This window comes from Pelophylax lessonae (genome assembly GCF_965119305.1).
Source record: "Pelophylax lessonae genome assembly, chromosome: 2".
NCBI classification, from domain to species: Eukaryota; Metazoa; Chordata; class Amphibia; order Anura; family Ranidae; genus Pelophylax; species Pelophylax lessonae.
The window spans coordinates 50,225,571-50,244,908 of record NC_138769.1 but is presented as its reverse complement, the minus strand read 5'-3'; the positions used below and the strand labels follow the sequence as shown (position 1 = coordinate 50,244,908).

Sequence of the window (19,338 nt, the reverse complement as noted above, 5' to 3'; positions counted from 1 at the left end):
GTAGCGGTGAAATGGTTAAAGTACAGGTCACATACAGTGGGAGGATGGGCTCTGATTGGCTCTATGCCCTTTGCCAGTGAACCCTGCTGTCCAATGACAGTGCAATCACAGGCATTGCGCTCACAAGTACTAAACAGAAAGCTGTTTTTTTAAAACGGCGCTCCAAAATACCACGGCGAACAACTTGTCAGCGAGCGGTTAAAGTGATCAAATGCGTTACATTTCCAGTGTATACAATGAACCCAAGTTTGTGCAAAGGATTCTGGATAAGGCAACCTGTTTACTATGGAAACAAGAATCTTGGTAGTTAATTTATAATAAAAATCTACAGTCAGTAGTAAAATACACTTTCACCAAATATATTCTTCTGTACACAGGTCTAAAAAAATAAAAAAAAAATATAAAAAAAAAACAAAAAACGTTCCCAGAGTCCCGGTATAGTAAAAAAAAAATAACAGTATTTTTGGGATTTGGACTTCATTGAGAATTTCCTGATCATTGTAATTCAACCACATTCTTCCAAACGTTGCTCCTGGGATTTGGAAACGTTACAATCGTCCTCTTTGTGCTCTTCTTTTTGCAGTTAATTTAACTTAAATATCCAGAAAAAATATATAAGAATTGCAGTTTATTTTCTTGGTAAACAACCATCGATTTGGATTTCTGCCGGCCAGCCGCTGTATCTGTTCCTGGAACCGTCCGAGTGGATGATCTGCAGAGGGGAATGTAGAAAACAATTATTATATGTAGTGGAAGGAGGGTGACCGACACTGTTGTCTATGACAGAGGTGTGAGACCAGGAGGAGCAGGGCCGCTGATAGGGGGGGGACCACCAGCCCTCTTGTAGGGGGCCCCGAGCACACAGGGGGGCCCACACAGAGAGGGGGATTAGTGATGGACAACAATTACAGAAATCTTCCTCCAGCACCTGAATCTGATCTGTCCCTCTCCCTGCTATCAGCTTTTATCTGTTGAGAAAGAGACAGTTGTCCCTCACTAATCCCCCTCCTTTGTGTGGCCCCCCTCCCAGCACTTATCTCTGCTCAGGAGTTTATTTGTAAATTGTAACTTTGTTTTTCTCTCTCTGATCCCTGAGCTCCAACTGCCCAGCCTGTATATTTTTCTCATCTTTTTTATTTAACATAGTTTTTTTTTAGATTTAGCAGGAATTATACGAGTTATGTTATATTTGTGTCTGATAATGGTGATTTTGTTGTAATTTTAGCTAAATATATCTTTAATATTTTTTTGGGGGGGGCCCTGCCAGGTAGTCTGTATGGGGCCCCGCGATTTCTAACAGCAGCCCTGAGGAGGAGGGAGCAGAGATCCCGGGAGAGATGATTATCCCTTTTACTGCCACCAATGTACGTCATAACTCGGTGGCTTTGGGGGGTTCTACACCCAACTCCCTGCAGTGCTGTCAGATGGAAGCGATCTTTCCACAAACCCCGTTACTGCAGGTCTCCCCCCCACCACCATGTTTACTGGGCTCCGTGGGCCTCCTGGCAGACCTGGGATTAGCATGGTGGGTGCTGTTGGGTAGAAGGGAGGGGGATCAGCAAACATCTGTTCGCTGATCTCCCTTTCCTGTTACTGACCCATAAGAGACATGTAGAATGTCACTTCCGGATACTGGGGTCACTTTCCCCAGCCAATATAGCCAGGGAAGCCACCAATGTAGTGCGATCTGCTCTTCATTAGATCCACTGGAGGACAGAGGAGACATCAGGGGTCTAATATTAAAAGAGAACCTGTCACCAAAAATGCATCACTTTTTGTCCCCTATGTCAGTGGTCCTCAACCCTGGCCTACAGGGCCCACTAACAGGCCAGATTTGCAAGATAACTGAAATACATCCCAGGTGATATCATTTGCTGCTCAGTGATTGCAGTACTCTAGTCTGCATCTCCCCAAGGTAATACTTAAAATCTGGCCTGTTAGTGGGCCCTGAGGACCGGAGTTGAGGACCACTGCCCTATGTGATAAAAAAAAGTTAAATTAAAAAAAAAAAAAAATGTAAAAAAAAGGAGATAAAAGTTACATCCAAGCACTTAAACTCCCTCAGAATTAAAGTGTTACTAAACCCAAAACAATAAAATCAGTCTGTATATGCGGTAGAGCTGCACGATTTTGGATAAAATGAGAATCGATTTTTTGCTTAAAATAAAGATCACGATTCTAGATGTAACATCATCTTTCACATTTTCACATTCTACAAAAAAATTGGGGTAACTTTACGGTTTCGTTTTTTTTTTTTTTTTAAATTAATTAAAGTGTTTTTTTCCCCAAAAAATTGTGTTTAAAAGACCGCTGCGCAAATACAGTGTAACATAAAATAATACAATGATGGCTAGGGTCTCTGCTAAAAAAAATATAAATAATGTTAGGGGGTTCTATTTTTCTAGCAGAAAAAAAGGAATTTAACTTGTAAACAACAAATGTCAGAAAAAGGCTTAGTCTTTAAGTGGTTAAACTGCCCTCATTTACAGACCGAAGTTCATTCCTTCATCTAAAATATTCTCTCTCAACCTTTTCAACGCAGAGGACTCTTGAAAAAAAGTTTCTGGTCTCGGGGAATCCCTGGTAAAAATTAAAAATCCACAACTCATGACACATTAGTGTGACAGTCAGTGGGAAGAATGCTCCTTACTCTTGTCATCATTGAGAAGAGTTACCCCCTTACAGATAGCTAAAAGGAACAATGGTGTCATTGGAAACTTATCTGAGAGGCAGAAATTGCCCATTGTTCAAGGAACCCCCAGCAACTTTAAGAGGAACCCTGGTTGAGAAACCCTGATCTAAAAGAACCGAATGATACAATGTTTCTCTTTATCTCTCAGGACTGAGCAATGTTGTGATAAACTTTGCTGGCTGTTTTTTTCCTTTGACAGCTGTGAGAACCAAACTGCTCTGCACTGTTACACGATTCATGGAAATGCCGGATTAAGATCGTGAGGGGGGTTGAATCGAGATCACAATTTAACGGTAAGTGCCGGTTCACACTATAGCGATGTCAGACATCGTATGTGATTCGCACTACACTGCTCAGCAAATCACATGCGATGTCTGTGCGATGCAAATTCAGTCATACAGATTGCATGGCTGAATTTGCATCACATTCAGGCCAAAGTCGTGCAGGACCTCTTTTTTGGTCCACATCAGAATTGGATCACATGGGTGTTCACACATATGAGATCCGACTCCTGTTGGAATTGACATTTCGCACTGCAAAATGCAAACTAATCGGGGGGGGGGGGGGGTGTCATTAACTTTGTATTGACACTCCCAGCAGTTCCCATATGGCAGTGTGAGCTGCCTGCGAGTCAGCTGCGATGCGGAAAACCGCAGTGGATTCGCAGGGTTCCTGCATCGCACCAGTGTGAACGGGCACCTAATCATACTGCTCTAATATGCAGTAAAGCATGCTTGTTAACAGGGACAGACCGATTATCGGCAAGGCCGATATATCGGTGGCCGATATGCACTTTCCCCGATATATCGGTATCAGCCCCGAAACTGGCCGATATTTTTGTGAAGTCATTCTGCCTCCCTCACCTTGTACAGCCTCATCTGGAGTCGGGACTAGTCTCGCGGTAGTGTATCACACCCATACACCTAACCACAGCAGCCCGGTGCCTGCCAGCCACCCACATCCACAGGCCCTGTACCAGCGAGCTAAATTTAATAAAATACTTGCATTTCCATGTTCCTTGTACCGTGGGAGACCAGATATAGTGACCGCAGGGTGCTGGGTTTAGTAACACTTTAACGTTACATCCAAGCACTTATATCCCTCAGTATTAAAGTATATGTGAACCCTCACCTTGTAAAACAATCAATTCGGTTTAAAATAGAAATGTAAGGCAAAACTTTTGTGTATAGATATAAAAAAAAATATGCGACCAAAGGAGGCATCTGCGGATGCCAGCGCATCCACCTTATAAAACTTTGTGAAGGTATGAACAGACGACCAGGTAGCCGCCTTGCAAACCTGAACCACAGATGCCTGATGGCGGAAGGCCCAGGAAGCACTAAGCGCCCGAGTAGAATGCGCCTTAACAGGGAAAGAAGGAAAATTGACCCTTAATTGAATAAGCCTGCACAACCATCTGTCTGATCCATCTGGAAATAGTCAAAGCTAACGCAGGCAGCCCTTTCTTTGGTCCATCCGTGAGAACAAAGAGCGAATCTGACTTTCAAAAAGACTCAGTAGTCGCCAAGTACACCCTGATTGGCTGAACCACATCCAAAAGTATGCAGTGCAAATTCCTTAGGATGTTTAGGACACAAGGAGGGTAACACAATGTCCTCATTTAAAGGAAAACTGGAAACCACCTTTGGAAAGAAGGACGGATCCGGACGAAGCACTACTTTATCCCTGTGAACCACCAGATAGGGAGAACAACAGGACAACGCCGCCAGTTCCAACACCCTGCGCACAGAAGAAATAGCCACCAAGAAGGCCACCTTCTGAGATAAAGTAAGCAGGGGAATCTCCCGAATATTTTCAAAGGGAGATTTCTGGAGAACAGACAGCACCAAATTAAGATCTCAAGGTGGCAACGGAGGTTGAACCGGAGGAAGCAAGTGTCGCACCCCTTGGATAAAGCTATGCACCAGGGAATGGGTGGTTAATGGCCTTTGGAAGAAAATTGCCAAGGCCGAAACTTGACCCTTGATAGTACTCAATTTTTGATCAACTCCCCATTGAAGGAAAGCCAAGATCCAAGCCACCAAGTAAGAACGAGGGGGTACTCCAAGTGACTCACACCAAGCAAGAAACGACTTTCACGTACGATGATAGATCTTTCTAGAAGACGCTTTTCTCGCTTTAAACAGAGTGGGAATCACTGCAGCAGACAATCCCCTGTCATTCAGCACCTGGCTTTCAACAGCCAAGCCGTCAAAGCCAGCAACTGTAAAGCAGGATGGAAGATTGAATGTTGAGACAGCAGATCTTTCCTGAGAGGAAGTCTCCAAGGAACGTCTGCGATTAGCCTGACCAAGTCGGACAAGTCGGCGTACCAAGTTCAGCGAGGCCATTCTGGAGCCACAAGGCACAGCTGCTGGAACACCTCTGGATGGAGAGACCATTCCCCTGGAGCCAAGGTCTGCCGACTGAGGTAATCCACCTGCCAATTTTTCACTCCTGGAATGTGAACGGCGAAGAGAGCCGGAACAAAGCGTTATTATTCGCAGGTCTGGAGAAAACAGACTTCTGTTTTCCAGACCAGGGTCACTTGGAGCTCCCCTTGGGGGCCTTGAACTACTTAGATCCCTTATCAATTGACCCTGAGGGACGAAAATAATTTTTATGTGCTAAAAAGGAGGGACCCCGTCTACGACAAGAGAAAGGTACTCTTACCCCCTGTAAGACCTTTGAGAATGTCATCAAAGGTAGCCCCAAACAGGAGATCACCTTGAAAAGGTAGATCAGACAAGGTCTTCTTTAAGGTCTGATCCGCAGACCAGCATTTTAACCAAAGTATACGCCGGATGACCATGGGCAAAACCGACAGTCGGGCCAAAAGTGGAGCCACATCCAGCGAGGCATCGCAAAGAAACTGCGGCCCCTGTATCAACTGGTCTGTCAGCTCCACAAAGGCAGAGGGAATTTGTACCCCCTCCAGGTCACGGCGTAGTAACTTAGCCCATTCAGTCAAAGATTGTGACACAAGGGCAATAGTAAACACCGGTCTTAGTGCAGACCCCGCCAGGGAGTACATATTGCGGGCCACAGACTCCGCCTTTCTATCCACCGGATCCTTAAAGGACAGGGAATCCTCCACTGGAATCATGGTAGCTTTATTCAGTCTGCAGACTGGAAGGTCCACCGTAGGTGGCACAGTCCACTTTTTAATAAGAGACTCTTCAAAGGGGTAGCGCCTAGCAATCCGCTTAGGGACCCCAGGGGAATGCTTGGGGTGGTCCCACTCTTTGTTGAACATATTGGCAAAATACGTGGGAAAGTGCCTTCTCTTGCGCTGTGGCGGAGGGAGAAGTGTCATCCTCACTGTCAGAGGAGACAGGGCGCAAGGTAGTAGACCCGGCAGGGAGAGCCACGTCTGCAGCGGCTGAATCAGAATCAGAATCTGACACATCAGAAGAGGCAATGGTGGGGGGGGGGGGGGGGGGGGTGGGCGTTTTTGAGCACTTCGCCCCTTAAAGGCCATCTCCACCCGGGACCCAAAGGATTCCAAGACCGCTGACAGTGCATCTATTGATTGCTGAGATCCGGAAGGCCCTGCAGCCTCCTGGAAGGGATCGACAGGATAGGTGCCCTGGTAGTGACAGGTAAGTCCCCCCGAGCACGATTGATTGTCCGGTTGACGTCATCACCCCCCCGCCCCCACCGTCGGCCTAATGCCCGGTTCAAACCCCCGGGGGTAGGTTCAAGCACTCCATAGCCCCAGTAAGTGAGGGGAGGAGGGGGGAGAGGAAGGGGGGGTGTGTGACAGGACAGAGGTGAAACCCGGGGGTCCGACCGTCTTAAAGAGGGACCCGCGTCCACCCCAAAACCCGCCAGGGGAGGTTGGGGGGGAACAATTACTCACCATACCTGGAACAGGCGGGCGCCATCTCCTGACAGAACCCCTCTCCACCGAAGTGGGGGGCTGTCGGCCAATAGGAACGCTGCCACTCGAGCCAAGACCCTGTAGTGTGTGACTTGCAGGGCCAGTCCCCTACCGGTGTCACAGCCGACCTAGCATGGAGCCTGGGGTTTGCGCGTGCTCGCTGGCCGGCTAGGGTGACCAATGGATCTATATATCCAGCCTGTCGCCCAGATCTGGCGTAGTTGCTTGTAGATCTCACAGGAAAAAAAAAATCCGGAGAAAAAAAAACTAACTAGAAAAAAACTTTTTTGTCAGGACCATAGATCCCAGCAAGGATATAGGTCCTTACTCCTGACTAGGCAGATTAAAACTGACATCCTATAGCAGAAAGAAGGGATATACCCCCTGGGACTGCCCATAGGCGTAGCCAGAACTTTTTTTCTGCCAAGTGCCCTACTCCTGTAGGGGGCAGTATAACCCTACTGTTATGAAGAACAGAGACTGTGTCCATCAATGAACGATAGATAAACTTTTTTGCCCTCTGTTTTCAACTGAATAAGGAGCCCAGAGAGCTGGGGGAGGAGGAGAAGAAGCAGCAGCACATTGATCTTCCCAGTCAATCGCTGTGCAGGGGGTAGAGGGCATGTCAGGACAGGTCTGTATAATTGGGAAGAAAGCAGGCAGCAAAGCCAGAAAGAGTTCCCAGCAAAGCCAGAAAACCGACCATTTTGTGTTCTCCTGCCTAGTGTGGTAGTAGAGGGTTTGGCAGGATCACCAGGTATTTCACAAGAATGAAGCAATACAAAGAGAACAAGATACCTTTTCATACAAGTACATGGAACAGAAGGCACAAAAAATGAATATGAAATGTTGGGGTAACAAATTCTTTAAGGCTTAATTACTGCGGGTATGTGCAAATATCTACAGGTTGTTACACCTTAAAATATAAATGAAAATCTACAGTATAAAGTAATTTTAAAAGATAATCTTAGAAATATTTTTGACACAAACATTCATTTAAAAAGTTCTAGGAAATTAGGATAAAGCATAGCCTCCTGGGTACCTTTTCTTTTTCAGCATCCGCAGGAAGGGTGCCACCTTTAACAGCCAAGAAAACAAACCCGGATCGGAATTTTAGGTTACGGATTTCTTTACTGCCGAGGTCTTCAAATGCTTTTTTTGCAGCATCCGTTAACCTGTGAGGACAGATGTGTGTTAGTGAAGGAATACTAATATATATATATACACACACACACACAGTATATACACATAGATACATATATGCTGCTTAAAGTGTAAGTCCAGGCAAAACCTAACACTAAACCTGCTCTGTGCCACATTCTAAGCCTAATCTATCTAACCCTGTAAAGCAGAAATCACTGTACTTACCTATTCTGCAGCCGATCCGGTCCGGTCTCCAGCGACGGAAGCTCTGTGCAGGAGAGGACTGACAATGGCTGTGAAATGAATGGGAAGTGACGTCACCCATAGACTTACTATGGGGGCTTCCGCTGTTGAGTGCCTCTCCTGCACCCCCCTCCATGCTGAAGCCTCCACTAACAGGTGATGCTGTGACCGGATTGTATCGGATGCAGATTAGGTAAGTCCAGTGATTTTTGCTTTACAGGGTTAGATAGATTAGGTTTAGAATGTGGCACAGAGCAGGTTTAGCGTTAGTTAGGTTTTGCCTGGACTTATCCTTTAAGTATAAAATTTAAGTTGTTTTTTGGATAGATGCAGAGTCAGACCCCACTGTCAAGTTTTCTTTTTCTTTGCTATAGAAATTCACCATGGATATCTCTCCTGCTGACCATTGTCACTACACCAAAAGTGGGGGAAATCCAACATTTTAGAGATGTTACCAGAGCAAGAGGTGAAGGCAAGTTTTCCAATGAGGACTAAAACTTTAGAAAACAAAATCTGATCGGGGTTGTATCACTTTCTTTACTTAGACCAGCACCCTAATGACACTCGCTAGAGGGGTGAAACCAACTAAAGGGCGTAGATAAGGAGGGGGGTCGGGGAGGTTCGATCCCCCCCCCCCCCTGCCGCCAGAGCAACCATTCATAGTGCCGCAGTCTGTTTCCTTCACGCATTGATAGGCAGTGCAGTGAGAGCACTCTTGCCACTTTGCCAGCTATCCCGGAATCCGAGCCGTGAGAACAGCAGCAGTGATGTCTACCAACGTCCATTGTACCCAGAACATGCTGAGCATGCAGAAAGATGCCGGGCATTGGAACACTCTGCATTCCAGCACCCAGCAATGAAAGGAACACTATACTGTGGGCGAAGATATCACTAGCCACAGTACAAGCAAAGTCCCGACCTAGAGGGAGAGAGCGCAACGTGGGAACCTCTGATCAGGTAAGTGATCAACACTCTGGCAGTTGGGGTTAGTGGGTTAAAATGTCTCTGCCTTGACCAGCAATGCAGAATGAGGATTGGGTTTACTTTCACTGTGGCATTACTATTGCCATTATATGCACTGGTATAGGAGAAACAAATTATTGGGGGAGGTTCAGTGACACCATTTTTTACCACATCATGTGGCACCAACCCTAGTGGAGCCATTGCCAAGACGCTCTAACAGCAGTGTGGTGTGGTAACCTAGTCAAGTGATGGAAGGACCCAGTGGGGGGGGATTCAAGCCCCCAGCACTTATTGAACACAGCACATTACTTTTATGTACACAAACCCCAATTAGTCATCCTATACTTGAACATTAACTGTCATGCCTACAGCTTAAGTAGTAATTAATGTTAGTGGAACTCGCAATACCAATATTGTCCACAAGATGCCACTGTGACAAAGACTGTTGTTGTACAGTACTTTATGGTATCTCTTGCTCTCTATTGCTGGATATTAGTTCCACCCCTCTCTGAGAAAATCTCCATTTTAAACCTCATGGAAGAGCAGACAGTATCCTATGCGCTGTGGGAAGATTCCTGAACCCTCTTGGAAGCATCGCTGGTATGCTCAGAACTGTTAGTTATATACTCAGTGCATATATTGTTTATGTTTGTACACTGATTGTATGCTTATCTGTTTATTTACAGTTTCACCTATTCACAATCATATTTGCATATCCATCTGACTTGTAACCTGTTTCATGTGACCACCATTCTTTCACTGGAATAAAGCCTTAAGTTACAAAAGGACTGGTTATTATAGGGTTAAAGGTTTAGCTGTATGTTGAGCTGCACAAGCCTGGGGCATACGTGTAGTGAGAACAGAACATTAACATTCAACATGACAAAACTATGTCAACACTCTGGCTGGTATGAGTTACAAATGAGATGAACTACTTATCTTTCCTGGAGAAAATGATGCTCCAGGTTCAACTTTAGTGCTGGCCGCATATCCGAAAGCCTAGACCCTTCTACTAAAGAAGATACTCAGAGTTCAAACTGGTTTCCTCTCCCCCATGGCAGGTACCAAATGTCCAAGCCCCTACACCTTAATACATGTGGTCAACAGTTTAATTTACTGTAAGGTCCATTGTGAATAGACTACTTCATCTTCAATGTACTCGAGTAATCCACACCTTTAGAATGCAATAGTGAGATCCAGTGTAGGGCCCATCCAGATGTGTACTCATTAGTATTTTAGAAACAGAGAATTTATTCTTACTTGGTATATAAATCATCATGGCTGGCCACCATGACAATGGACTTATCAGGGATCTTGTTTATAAACTCCACCATCGGTCCTGAGAAATCTGTCAAATAAGCACAACATACAGACATGATTTAATGCACAATCTAAGTCTTCTGTGAGTTTCCACTGCTTGTTCCTGAAGGGGCTTCCTCTGGCTTTTATCCTTATCCTGGCTTTACTTATTACAAAGCTAGCGCACTACACTGCGTCGTAAAGAGTAACTGAGTATTTTTGAATAATATATAGCAGACATGGGAGTAAGTCACACATGTGCAAGTCACAAGCAAGTCTCAAGTCTTAACCTTCAAGTCTCAAGCAAGTCTCAATTTACTGTGGCGAAAAGCAAGCAAGTCAAGTCGAGTCCCTGCTAGAAGTCAAGTCAAGTCATTTATTTTGGTCAAGTCACAAATTAAGTCAAAATACTGATCTACCCCAATTTTCCCCTTTAAATCAGTTAAAAGTCAGTGGTCAGGAAAGGTTTTGTTTTATTTTCAACATTAACAAAACTGCTTAGTGCTTTTTTCTTGGCATATTAAAGAAACACTTTGAATGCCCAAACAGCTCAAAATCCTTCGTACGGTCATGTTTCAACACCACAGTCACTAAAAACATGTTAAGTATTTCCATTGTTAAACAGCCAGTGTCCTAAAAATCAGAACACACTGAGGTGTTTTACGTGACTGTGGTGTCAGAAACATACCAGGCACATTAATTTTCCTTTAACACATCTTGAGAAAATGCAAATATTTAATAATTTAAAAAAGTAAAGTCATTTCGAGTCATATGTCTCAAGTCAAAGTCAAGTCTCAAGTCATGAATACCAAGTCAAAATCAAGTCGAGTCTTTTAATAATTTAAGTCAAGCAAGTCTCAAGTCCTCAAACTGGTGACTTAAAGTGGAGTTCCACCCATTTTTAATAAATTGGATTACATAGATGTATGTAATCCCCTTTAAAACGACTTTTACCAATGGAAACTTTTTTTATATTTTTTGTTGCTAGTAAATACCTGATTTTCTGCTTTATTTATCCTCTTCTCACTTCCGGGTCTAGTCGGTGATTACGTCATTCAGCGATTCGCAGGGGGTGCTGGGATGGCATGAAATCTCGCATTATTACACAGGAGATGAGCTGCACTGCGTGCTCTGCCCCGCCTCCTCTCAGTGAGCTGTATGTATGTAGTGTATTGAGGCTGTGCTCCGCCCCGCCTCCTCTCAGTGAGCTCAGTGAGGATATAATGCTTTCAGTCCTCACTCACTGAGAGGAAGCGGGGCGGAGCACGGCCTCAATACATACAGCTCACTGAGAGGAGGCGGGGCGGAGCACGGCCTCAATACATACATACAGCTCACTGAGAGGAGGCGGGGCGGAGGCAGGGCAGAGCACGCAGTGCAGCTCATCTCCTGTGTAATAATGCGAGATTTCATGCCATCCCAGCACACACTGCGTATCGCCAAATGACGTAATCACCGACTAGACCCGGAAGTGAGAAGAGGATAAATAAAGCAGAAAATAAGGTATTTACTAGCAACAAAAAAAAAAAAAAAAAAAAAAAACTTTCCATTGGTAAAAGTCGTTTTAAAGGGGATTACATACATCTAAAGTGACTAAAATGGGTGGAACTCCACTTTAAGTCAAGTCATGTGACTCGAGTCCCCAGCCTTTGATATATAGACTCATCTTAGATACCACTACCAGAGCTCCAGAAACTTTTACATGATTCGCCATTTTTTGCTAATTAGCAGTGGTAATTGCGTAGTCATGCAATGCTGTTCCCAAACGAAATTTATATATATATATATATATTTTTACACGATAGTATTTGATCAATACTGTTTTTTTTTTTTTTGCAATATAAAAACGAAAAAAGATCAAACATTTTTAAGAACAAAAAATATTTTTTTTTACTTTCTGCTATAAAACATATCCAATAATAATAATAATAAAAAAAAAAAAAAATCACATTTCTTCCTAAGGTCAAAATGCCAAGCTTTGTCCACTAGATGTCGCTGTGCAATCATATTGATAGGACAAAATACAAGTTTCCTTTACTTTTTGTTTCAGTTCTTTAGACTACAGCACAGCCCACACTGTACACTTTCCATAATTGTGCTGTAATTGCTATGTGCAGCGCCGTTCAAGACAGTGGCACTAAGGGCATTCAACCAGGACAGATAAAAAGGAGTTGCAATTGCTGACTTGTTTTTGAAGGTACAAAATCCTCATCCTTTCGTCCTGACCCGATACAAACATGCAGCCAAAGCCAGAATTCTTACCTGCATGTTTGTTCCACGTTATCAACTCAAAGCATATGCATAGTTGCCAATATTTGAAAAAAATTTACAGGGACACTTTGCACCACAGCTATCAATTACTTACCACACCCACTTCCCTGAAGCTCCGCCCACTCTGCATAATTCATCTCCGCCTACTTATCATCAGATTATAGGGTCTACCCAATAAAGAGAGAATTACAGGAATTAAGGGAATTTCAAACTTAACCACTTGCCGACCAGTCACTGGGACTGTACTGCGGCAAAGTGGCTCGATTCCGTCCAGCGACGTAGATCTACGTCGCTGGACTCCTCCCCCTGTAGGCGGCGCTCACGCGCCACCGGAGGCACGCTCCCGCTGTTTTCAGTCACAGCGGGAGTCGGGCCAGGGGAGGAGCAGCGGCAATCGCCGCTGCTCTTCCCCGATCGTCGGGGAATCGAGTTTGGAGATCCGCCTGCTTGTGTAAACAGAGCGGGCGGATCTCCTAAGAGACAAGGAGTGACAGATTGCAGGGTTAAGCATAGCTGAACATGCGATCTGTCCCTGTGTCACTCAGTCACCTCCCCCCACACACGTTAGTAAGCACCAGGCATACATTAACCCCTCCCTCTCCAATAAAATTAACCCCTTCCCTGCCAGTGTCATTTTTATAGTAACAGTGCATATTTATAGCACTGATTACTGTAGTAATGTCACTGGTACCCCCAAAAGTGTCAAAAATGTCAGTCAAGGGTCCGATCTGTCCGCCGCAATGTCGCAGTCCCACAAAAAAAATAAAAAAATCGCAGATCGCCGCCATTACTCGTTAAAAAAAAAAAACACCAAAAATTACAGAAATCATTCCCTTAGTTAGTAAACGCAATAACTTTTGCGCAAACCAATCAAAATACGCTTATTGTGATTTTTTTTACTAATCATATGTAGCTGAAAACAAATTGGCCAAAAATGTAAAAAAATTTTGATTTTTACATTTATTTTTGGGGAATTTCATATAAAAAAATGTTAAAAATATTGTTATTTTTTCAAAATTGTCGCTTTTTTTGTTTATAGCGCAAAAAGTAAAAATCGCACAGGTGATCAAATACCACCAAAAGAAAGCTCTGTTTGTGGGAAAAAAAATAAGTAAATTTAGTTTGGGTACGGCGTCGCACGATTGTCAGTTAAAGTCGCATAGCGCCGAATCGCAAAAAGTGGCCTGGAAGTAAGACAGCAAAATCCTCCGGTGGTAAAGTGGTTAAGGCCAAAGTAGCAGAGTTGGAATAATTCTCCCATTCAGCTGCACTACTTCTGCGTAAAGTTTAAAATTCTCATCACAATTCCCTGCAATTCTAAAGTGTGAAATGTGCTCAGGTGTGACCATAGAAAAAATGGAATATGGAAATATAAATAAAGTGCAAGGTGTAAATAAGTATGATTATACTATCTGGTATGAATAGGTTTTATCGTACTTATTTACACCTTGCACTTTATATTTACATATTACATGTTTTGTATGGTCACACCTGAGCACATTGGACACTTTATTCACATGTTATGTTACCAGATATTCTTGCACATAAGAGTGTTGCTGTCATCCTACCTACCTTCATGTCTGTGAATGTGTCTGCACTCTCCAGGGGTCCTTCTCTGCTCTGCTGTGGCGGCCGGTGCCGGCGAGGCGTTGCCAAGAACGAGTGCCTTTGATTTAAAAATGGCACTAGGCGGCGCCACAACATAACTGAGCATGAGCCCGCCCGAGCTTGTACAAGCCTTCCCGAGGCCCGGCAGGCGTCGGAAAGGCACACGCCCAGTTACGATGCCGGTCCTCAACCATTTTTTTTTTTACGGGTACCGGCTGCCTGTAACGGGCATTTACGTGCAACCCAGTTAACGGCGCTTGCCGGGACAATGTAAATTACCCGGGACAGGCTCTTATTTGCCGGGACTGTCCTGGCAAAAACGGGACAGTTGGCAAGTAAGTATATGTGCACTCATATTAGCCCACAGCATCAGATTGACAGTGGACGCACCCAGAGGTCTCTGTGCATGTCCTCCATTATCTTGTATAGAGGAGGCCAGAAACCTCAGATAATCTGATATGAAAGCATTGACTTTATTTCATTGCGATTGGTCTGTTACAAAGACCTAGCCAGAACCTACAGAGCGTAACTAAGCCCTAAATGCCAAATAGAGGAGTTCCCGATACTCTAGAACAGTGGTCTTTATCGACTTTATCTGGCTCTTGGTGCACTATTCCATCCACTGACACCAACAATGGGGCACTATTCCATCCACTGACACCAACAATGGGGCACTATTCCATCCACTGACACCAATGATGGGGTACTATTCCTTCCACTGACATCAACAATAGGGAACTTTTCCTTCCACTGAAACCAACGATGGAGCACTATTCCTTCCACTGACACCAACAATGGGGAACTATTCCTTCCACTGACAACGGGGCACTATTTCTTCCACTGCCACCAACAATGGGGTACTAAACCTTCCACTGACACCAATGATAGGGCACTATTCCTTCCACTGACACCAATGATAGGGCACTATTCCTTCCACTGACATCAACAATGGGGAACTATTCCTTCCACTGACACCAACAATGGGACACTTTTCCTTCCACTGACACCAACAACGGGGCACTATTCCTTCCCCTGACACCAACAATAAGGCACTATAACTTCCACTGACACCAACAATGGGGCACTATTCCTTCCACTGACACCAATGATGGGGCACTATTCCTTCCACGAACACCAACAATGGGGTACTAATTCCTTCCACAGACACGAACGATGGGGCACTATTCCTTCCACTGATAACTAATGATGGGGCTCTATTCCTTCCACAGACACCAATGATGGGGCACTATTTTTTCCACTGACACCAACAATGGGGCACTATTCCTTCCACAGACACCAACGATGGGGAACTATTCCTCCCACTGAAACCAACAATGGGGCACTATTCCTCTCATTGACACCAACAATGGGGCACTATGCCTCCCACTGACACCAACAATGGGGCACTACCCCTCCCACTGACACCAACAACGGGGCACTATTCCTTCCACAGACACAAAGGAGTGGTTCACTTCTGGCTGGAGCACACACCTATCTCCAAACAAAGGCACACATCGATCTCCACACAAGGGCCCTGAGCTATGGCCAGCTCCTGGCTTATAACAAGTGTGTACACCTGGACCCACACACCCTGCAGGTACCCAGGAAGACCTGGACACCAGATTGAAGGCTTTGTCCCACCCAAGACACTTTGAAGCCTTCAAGCTCCAGGTCCTGACCTGGGATTACAAACCCCAGAGAAAGCTGTAAACACAGTTTTCTCCCTGCTCACAATAAACACTCCAGAGCCCCGCACTCTGCATAAGTGCAAACCCTGTTTGCCTTTTTCCTAAACCCACACCATAGCAGGGCCTCACATAGTAGAGGACAAAGGTGTAATACATAACCGTTTCCTCGCTCTGGCACTCACCTCTTCTCTTGGGTTCTGGGCAGGTCACCACATACAATGCAGGGCTATTGGTCCTGCGTTGTGCTTGACAACATCAGTAAGTGACCACCGGGTGGAGTGCCTTCGAGAAAAGACTTTAGGAGACTGGTTGCACAGCATGGTAGAAGCCTGCCAGCGTGAAGAATGAAGTATTACACCTCATTCCTCTACCCCTAGACCAGTGGTCTCCAAACTGGGGCCCGGGCGCTGGATGAGGCCCGTTGCTTGCCTTTATTTGGCCGTTGGGGCACTATTCCTCCCACTGCCACAAATTATAGGGCACCATTCCCCTTACTGACCCCATCAATAGACACTATTGCTCCCATTAAAACCAATAATGGGGCACTGATGCCGAGGCATTTTCTACTCCCACCAGACACACTCTGGCCCCCCTAAAGTCTGAAGGACATTAAACCTGCCCCTTGCTTAGAAAGTTTGGAGACCCGTACCCTAGACTTAAAAAGCATTTAACCCTTGCACTACTAGGGGGCCCCACTTTTTTTTCTGCCTGAGGAGGGGGCTTAGGGAAAGAAAAAAATATATGGACAAAACCATTTAAAAACTCAGGTCCCTCTTACACTATATTGATGAAAGTATTGGAATGCCTGCCTTTATACACAATGACGTCCCAGTCTTAGTCCGTAGGGTTCAATATTGGGTTGGCCCACTCTTTCCCACTATACCAGCTTCAACTCCTCTGGGAAGGCTGTCCACAAGGTTTAGGAGTGTGTCTATGGGAATGTTTGACCATTCTTCCAGAAGCGCATTTGTGAGGTCAGGCACTGATGCTGGAAGATAAGGCCTGGCTCGCAGTCTCCGCTCTAATTTATCCCAAAGGTGTTCTATCGGGTTGAGGTCAGGACTCTGTGCCGGCCAATCAAGTTTCTCCATCCCAAACTTGCTCATCCATGTCTTTATGGACCTTGCGTTGTTCACTTTGGTGGAGGGGGGATTATGGTGTGGGGTTGTTTTTCAAGGGATGGGCTTGACCTCTTAGATCAAGTGAAGGGATTTCTTAAGGCATCAGCATACCAAGACATTTTGGACAATTTCATGCTCCCAACTTTGTGGGAACAGTTTGCAGGCCAGTCAAGTTCCTCCATCACAAACTCACTCATCCATGTCTTTAAGGACCTTGTTGGTGCACTGGTGCAAATTCATTTTGGAACAAGAAGGGACCATCCACAAACTGTTTCCACAAAGTTGGGAGCATGAAATTGTTCAAAATATCTTGGTAGACACAGATGAGCAAATTTGGGGTGGAGGAACTTGACTGGCCTGAACATAGCCCTGACCTCAACCCGATAGAACACCTTTGGGATGAATTCAAGTGGAGATTGTGAGCCAGGTCTTCTCTTCCAACATCAGTGCCTGACCTCACAAATGCACTTATGGAAGAATGGTCAAACATTCACATAGAAACACTGCAAAACCTCATGGACAGCCTTCCCAGAAGAGTTGAAGCTGTTATAGCTGCAAAGGGTGGGCCAACTCAATATTGAACCCTACAGACTAAGACTGGGATGCCATTAAAGTTCATGTGTGTGTAAAGGCAGGTGTCCAAATACTTTTGGTAATATAGTTTATCTGATAACATGAGTTACAAATTTCGTAATTAGTTTGTACTTTGAATGTTTCTTTTGTATTTCTTTATTAAAAAGTAATTTATACCTGATAAAAAGGTGATTTATAACAGATGCTGGTGCTGATTTGTAAGATAATGTACAGTCAGCAGTAAAGATAAGGGTTGTGGATCTTGTATTGGAAGTTAGTTAGTAGTTTTCTGCCACCATCCCAACAATTTATGTGTCGTTTGTGGTGCCTCAAGTCAGGTGGGGGGATTTTATGGGCAGGAGTAAAGATATAGAAAAATAGTAATATATAATATAATGATATTTATTGAAATAAAAGGGGAAAAAATAAGATATATACAACATTGGAGTGTGAATGGGTAGAGGCCCATTGAGTGCCAGTGAAGAGAAGGTAGAGTGTGTTTACACGTGAAAATAATGTGACTTCATTGTTTTTGAAAACAGGACAATCCTGCACTGTTGATCCCTGTATGAGGATAGGGATTGGTTCAGAGCGGGTGTCCGATCGGTAATCCGACGCGTTTCGGCCAAGGTTAGGCCTTTATCAAGGTTACAACCTTGATAAAGGCCTAACCTTGGCCGAAACGCGTCGGATTACCGATCGGACACCCGCTCTGAACCAATCCCTATCCTCATACAGGGATCAACAGTGCAGGATTGTCCTGTTTTCAAAAACAATGAAGTCACATTATTTTCACGTGTAAACACACTCTACCTTCTCTTCACTGGCACTCAATGGGCCTCTACCCATTCACACTCCAATGTTGTATATATCTTGTTTTTTCCCCTTTTATTTCAATAAATATCATTATATTATATATTACTATTTTTCTATATCTTTACTCCTGCCCATAAAATCCCCCCACCTGACTTGAGGCACCACAAACGACACGTACAGTCAGCAGTAAACTTTGATCACTGCTGTCTAAATAATAAAGTTAAAATTTGACAGAGTTGTTTAATTTCTCAGCTAATGATGGAAAAATTGGATTTTTGACTTACCGTAAAATCCATTTCTCTGATGTTCATTGACGGACACAGCTCCTGATCTTCTTAACCATTGGGTTATACTGCCCCCTACAGGAGTAGGACACTAGGCAGAAAAAAGTCTGGCTACGCATATGGGAAGATCCAGGGGGTATATCCCTTCTCTCTGCTACAGGTATTCAGTTTTGTTACAAGCAGTGTCAGGGAAAATACAACTCAAGAGTGGTGGGTGCTGTGTCCATCAATGAACATCAGAGAAAAGGATTTTAAGGTAAGTCAAAAATCCCATTTTCTCTTTCGTTCATTGATGGACACAGCTCCTGATATTCTTAACCATTGGGATATCCCAAAGTAGTGTTAAACATGAGGGGTGGGAACAGCAAAAAATTCCCAAGGCTAAAAACAGTAGCCAACCAGGCAACAGTGGCTCAACCACAACTGGAGCCAACCTGAAAAAAACAATACACCCTCAAAGAGGACCAAGTCCTCTAAACAGCAGCCTGCAAAACCTTGTGGGGAAAAAGAGGCATACGCAGATGCCAACACATCCACTTTATGAAAGTGTGAACCAATGACCAGGTGGCCGCCTTGCAAACCTGCATCACTGATACCTGATGACGGAAGGCCCAAGAGGCACTGAGCACCCAAGTAGAGTTGGCCTTGATATGGAAAGGAGGAACCTGACCCCTGATGAAATAGGCCTGAATCAACATCTGTCTGATCCATCTGGGAATGGTCGCAGAGGAAGTGGACAACCCTATCCGAGACC

General features: G+C 44.6%; 1 protein-coding gene across 1 annotated transcript in view; it reads right to left on the bottom strand.

The window, feature by feature from the left end:
- Positions 1 to 568: 568 nt before the first annotated feature.
- The window catches only part of FAM3B (FAM3 metabolism regulating signaling molecule B), a 142,103-nt gene continuing 123,333 nt past the window's right edge, over positions 569 to 19,338 (bottom strand). The window contains exons 6-8 of the mRNA XM_082245234.1: positions 10,185 to 10,272; positions 7,618 to 7,750; positions 569 to 712 (exon numbers count right to left, since the gene is read on the bottom strand). Coding sequence (XP_082101360.1) covers positions 629 to 712; positions 7,618 to 7,750; positions 10,185 to 10,272 — 305 coding nt within the window. The 3' untranslated portion in view covers positions 569 to 628. The remainder of the gene's footprint in view (positions 713 to 7,617; positions 7,751 to 10,184; positions 10,273 to 19,338) is intronic.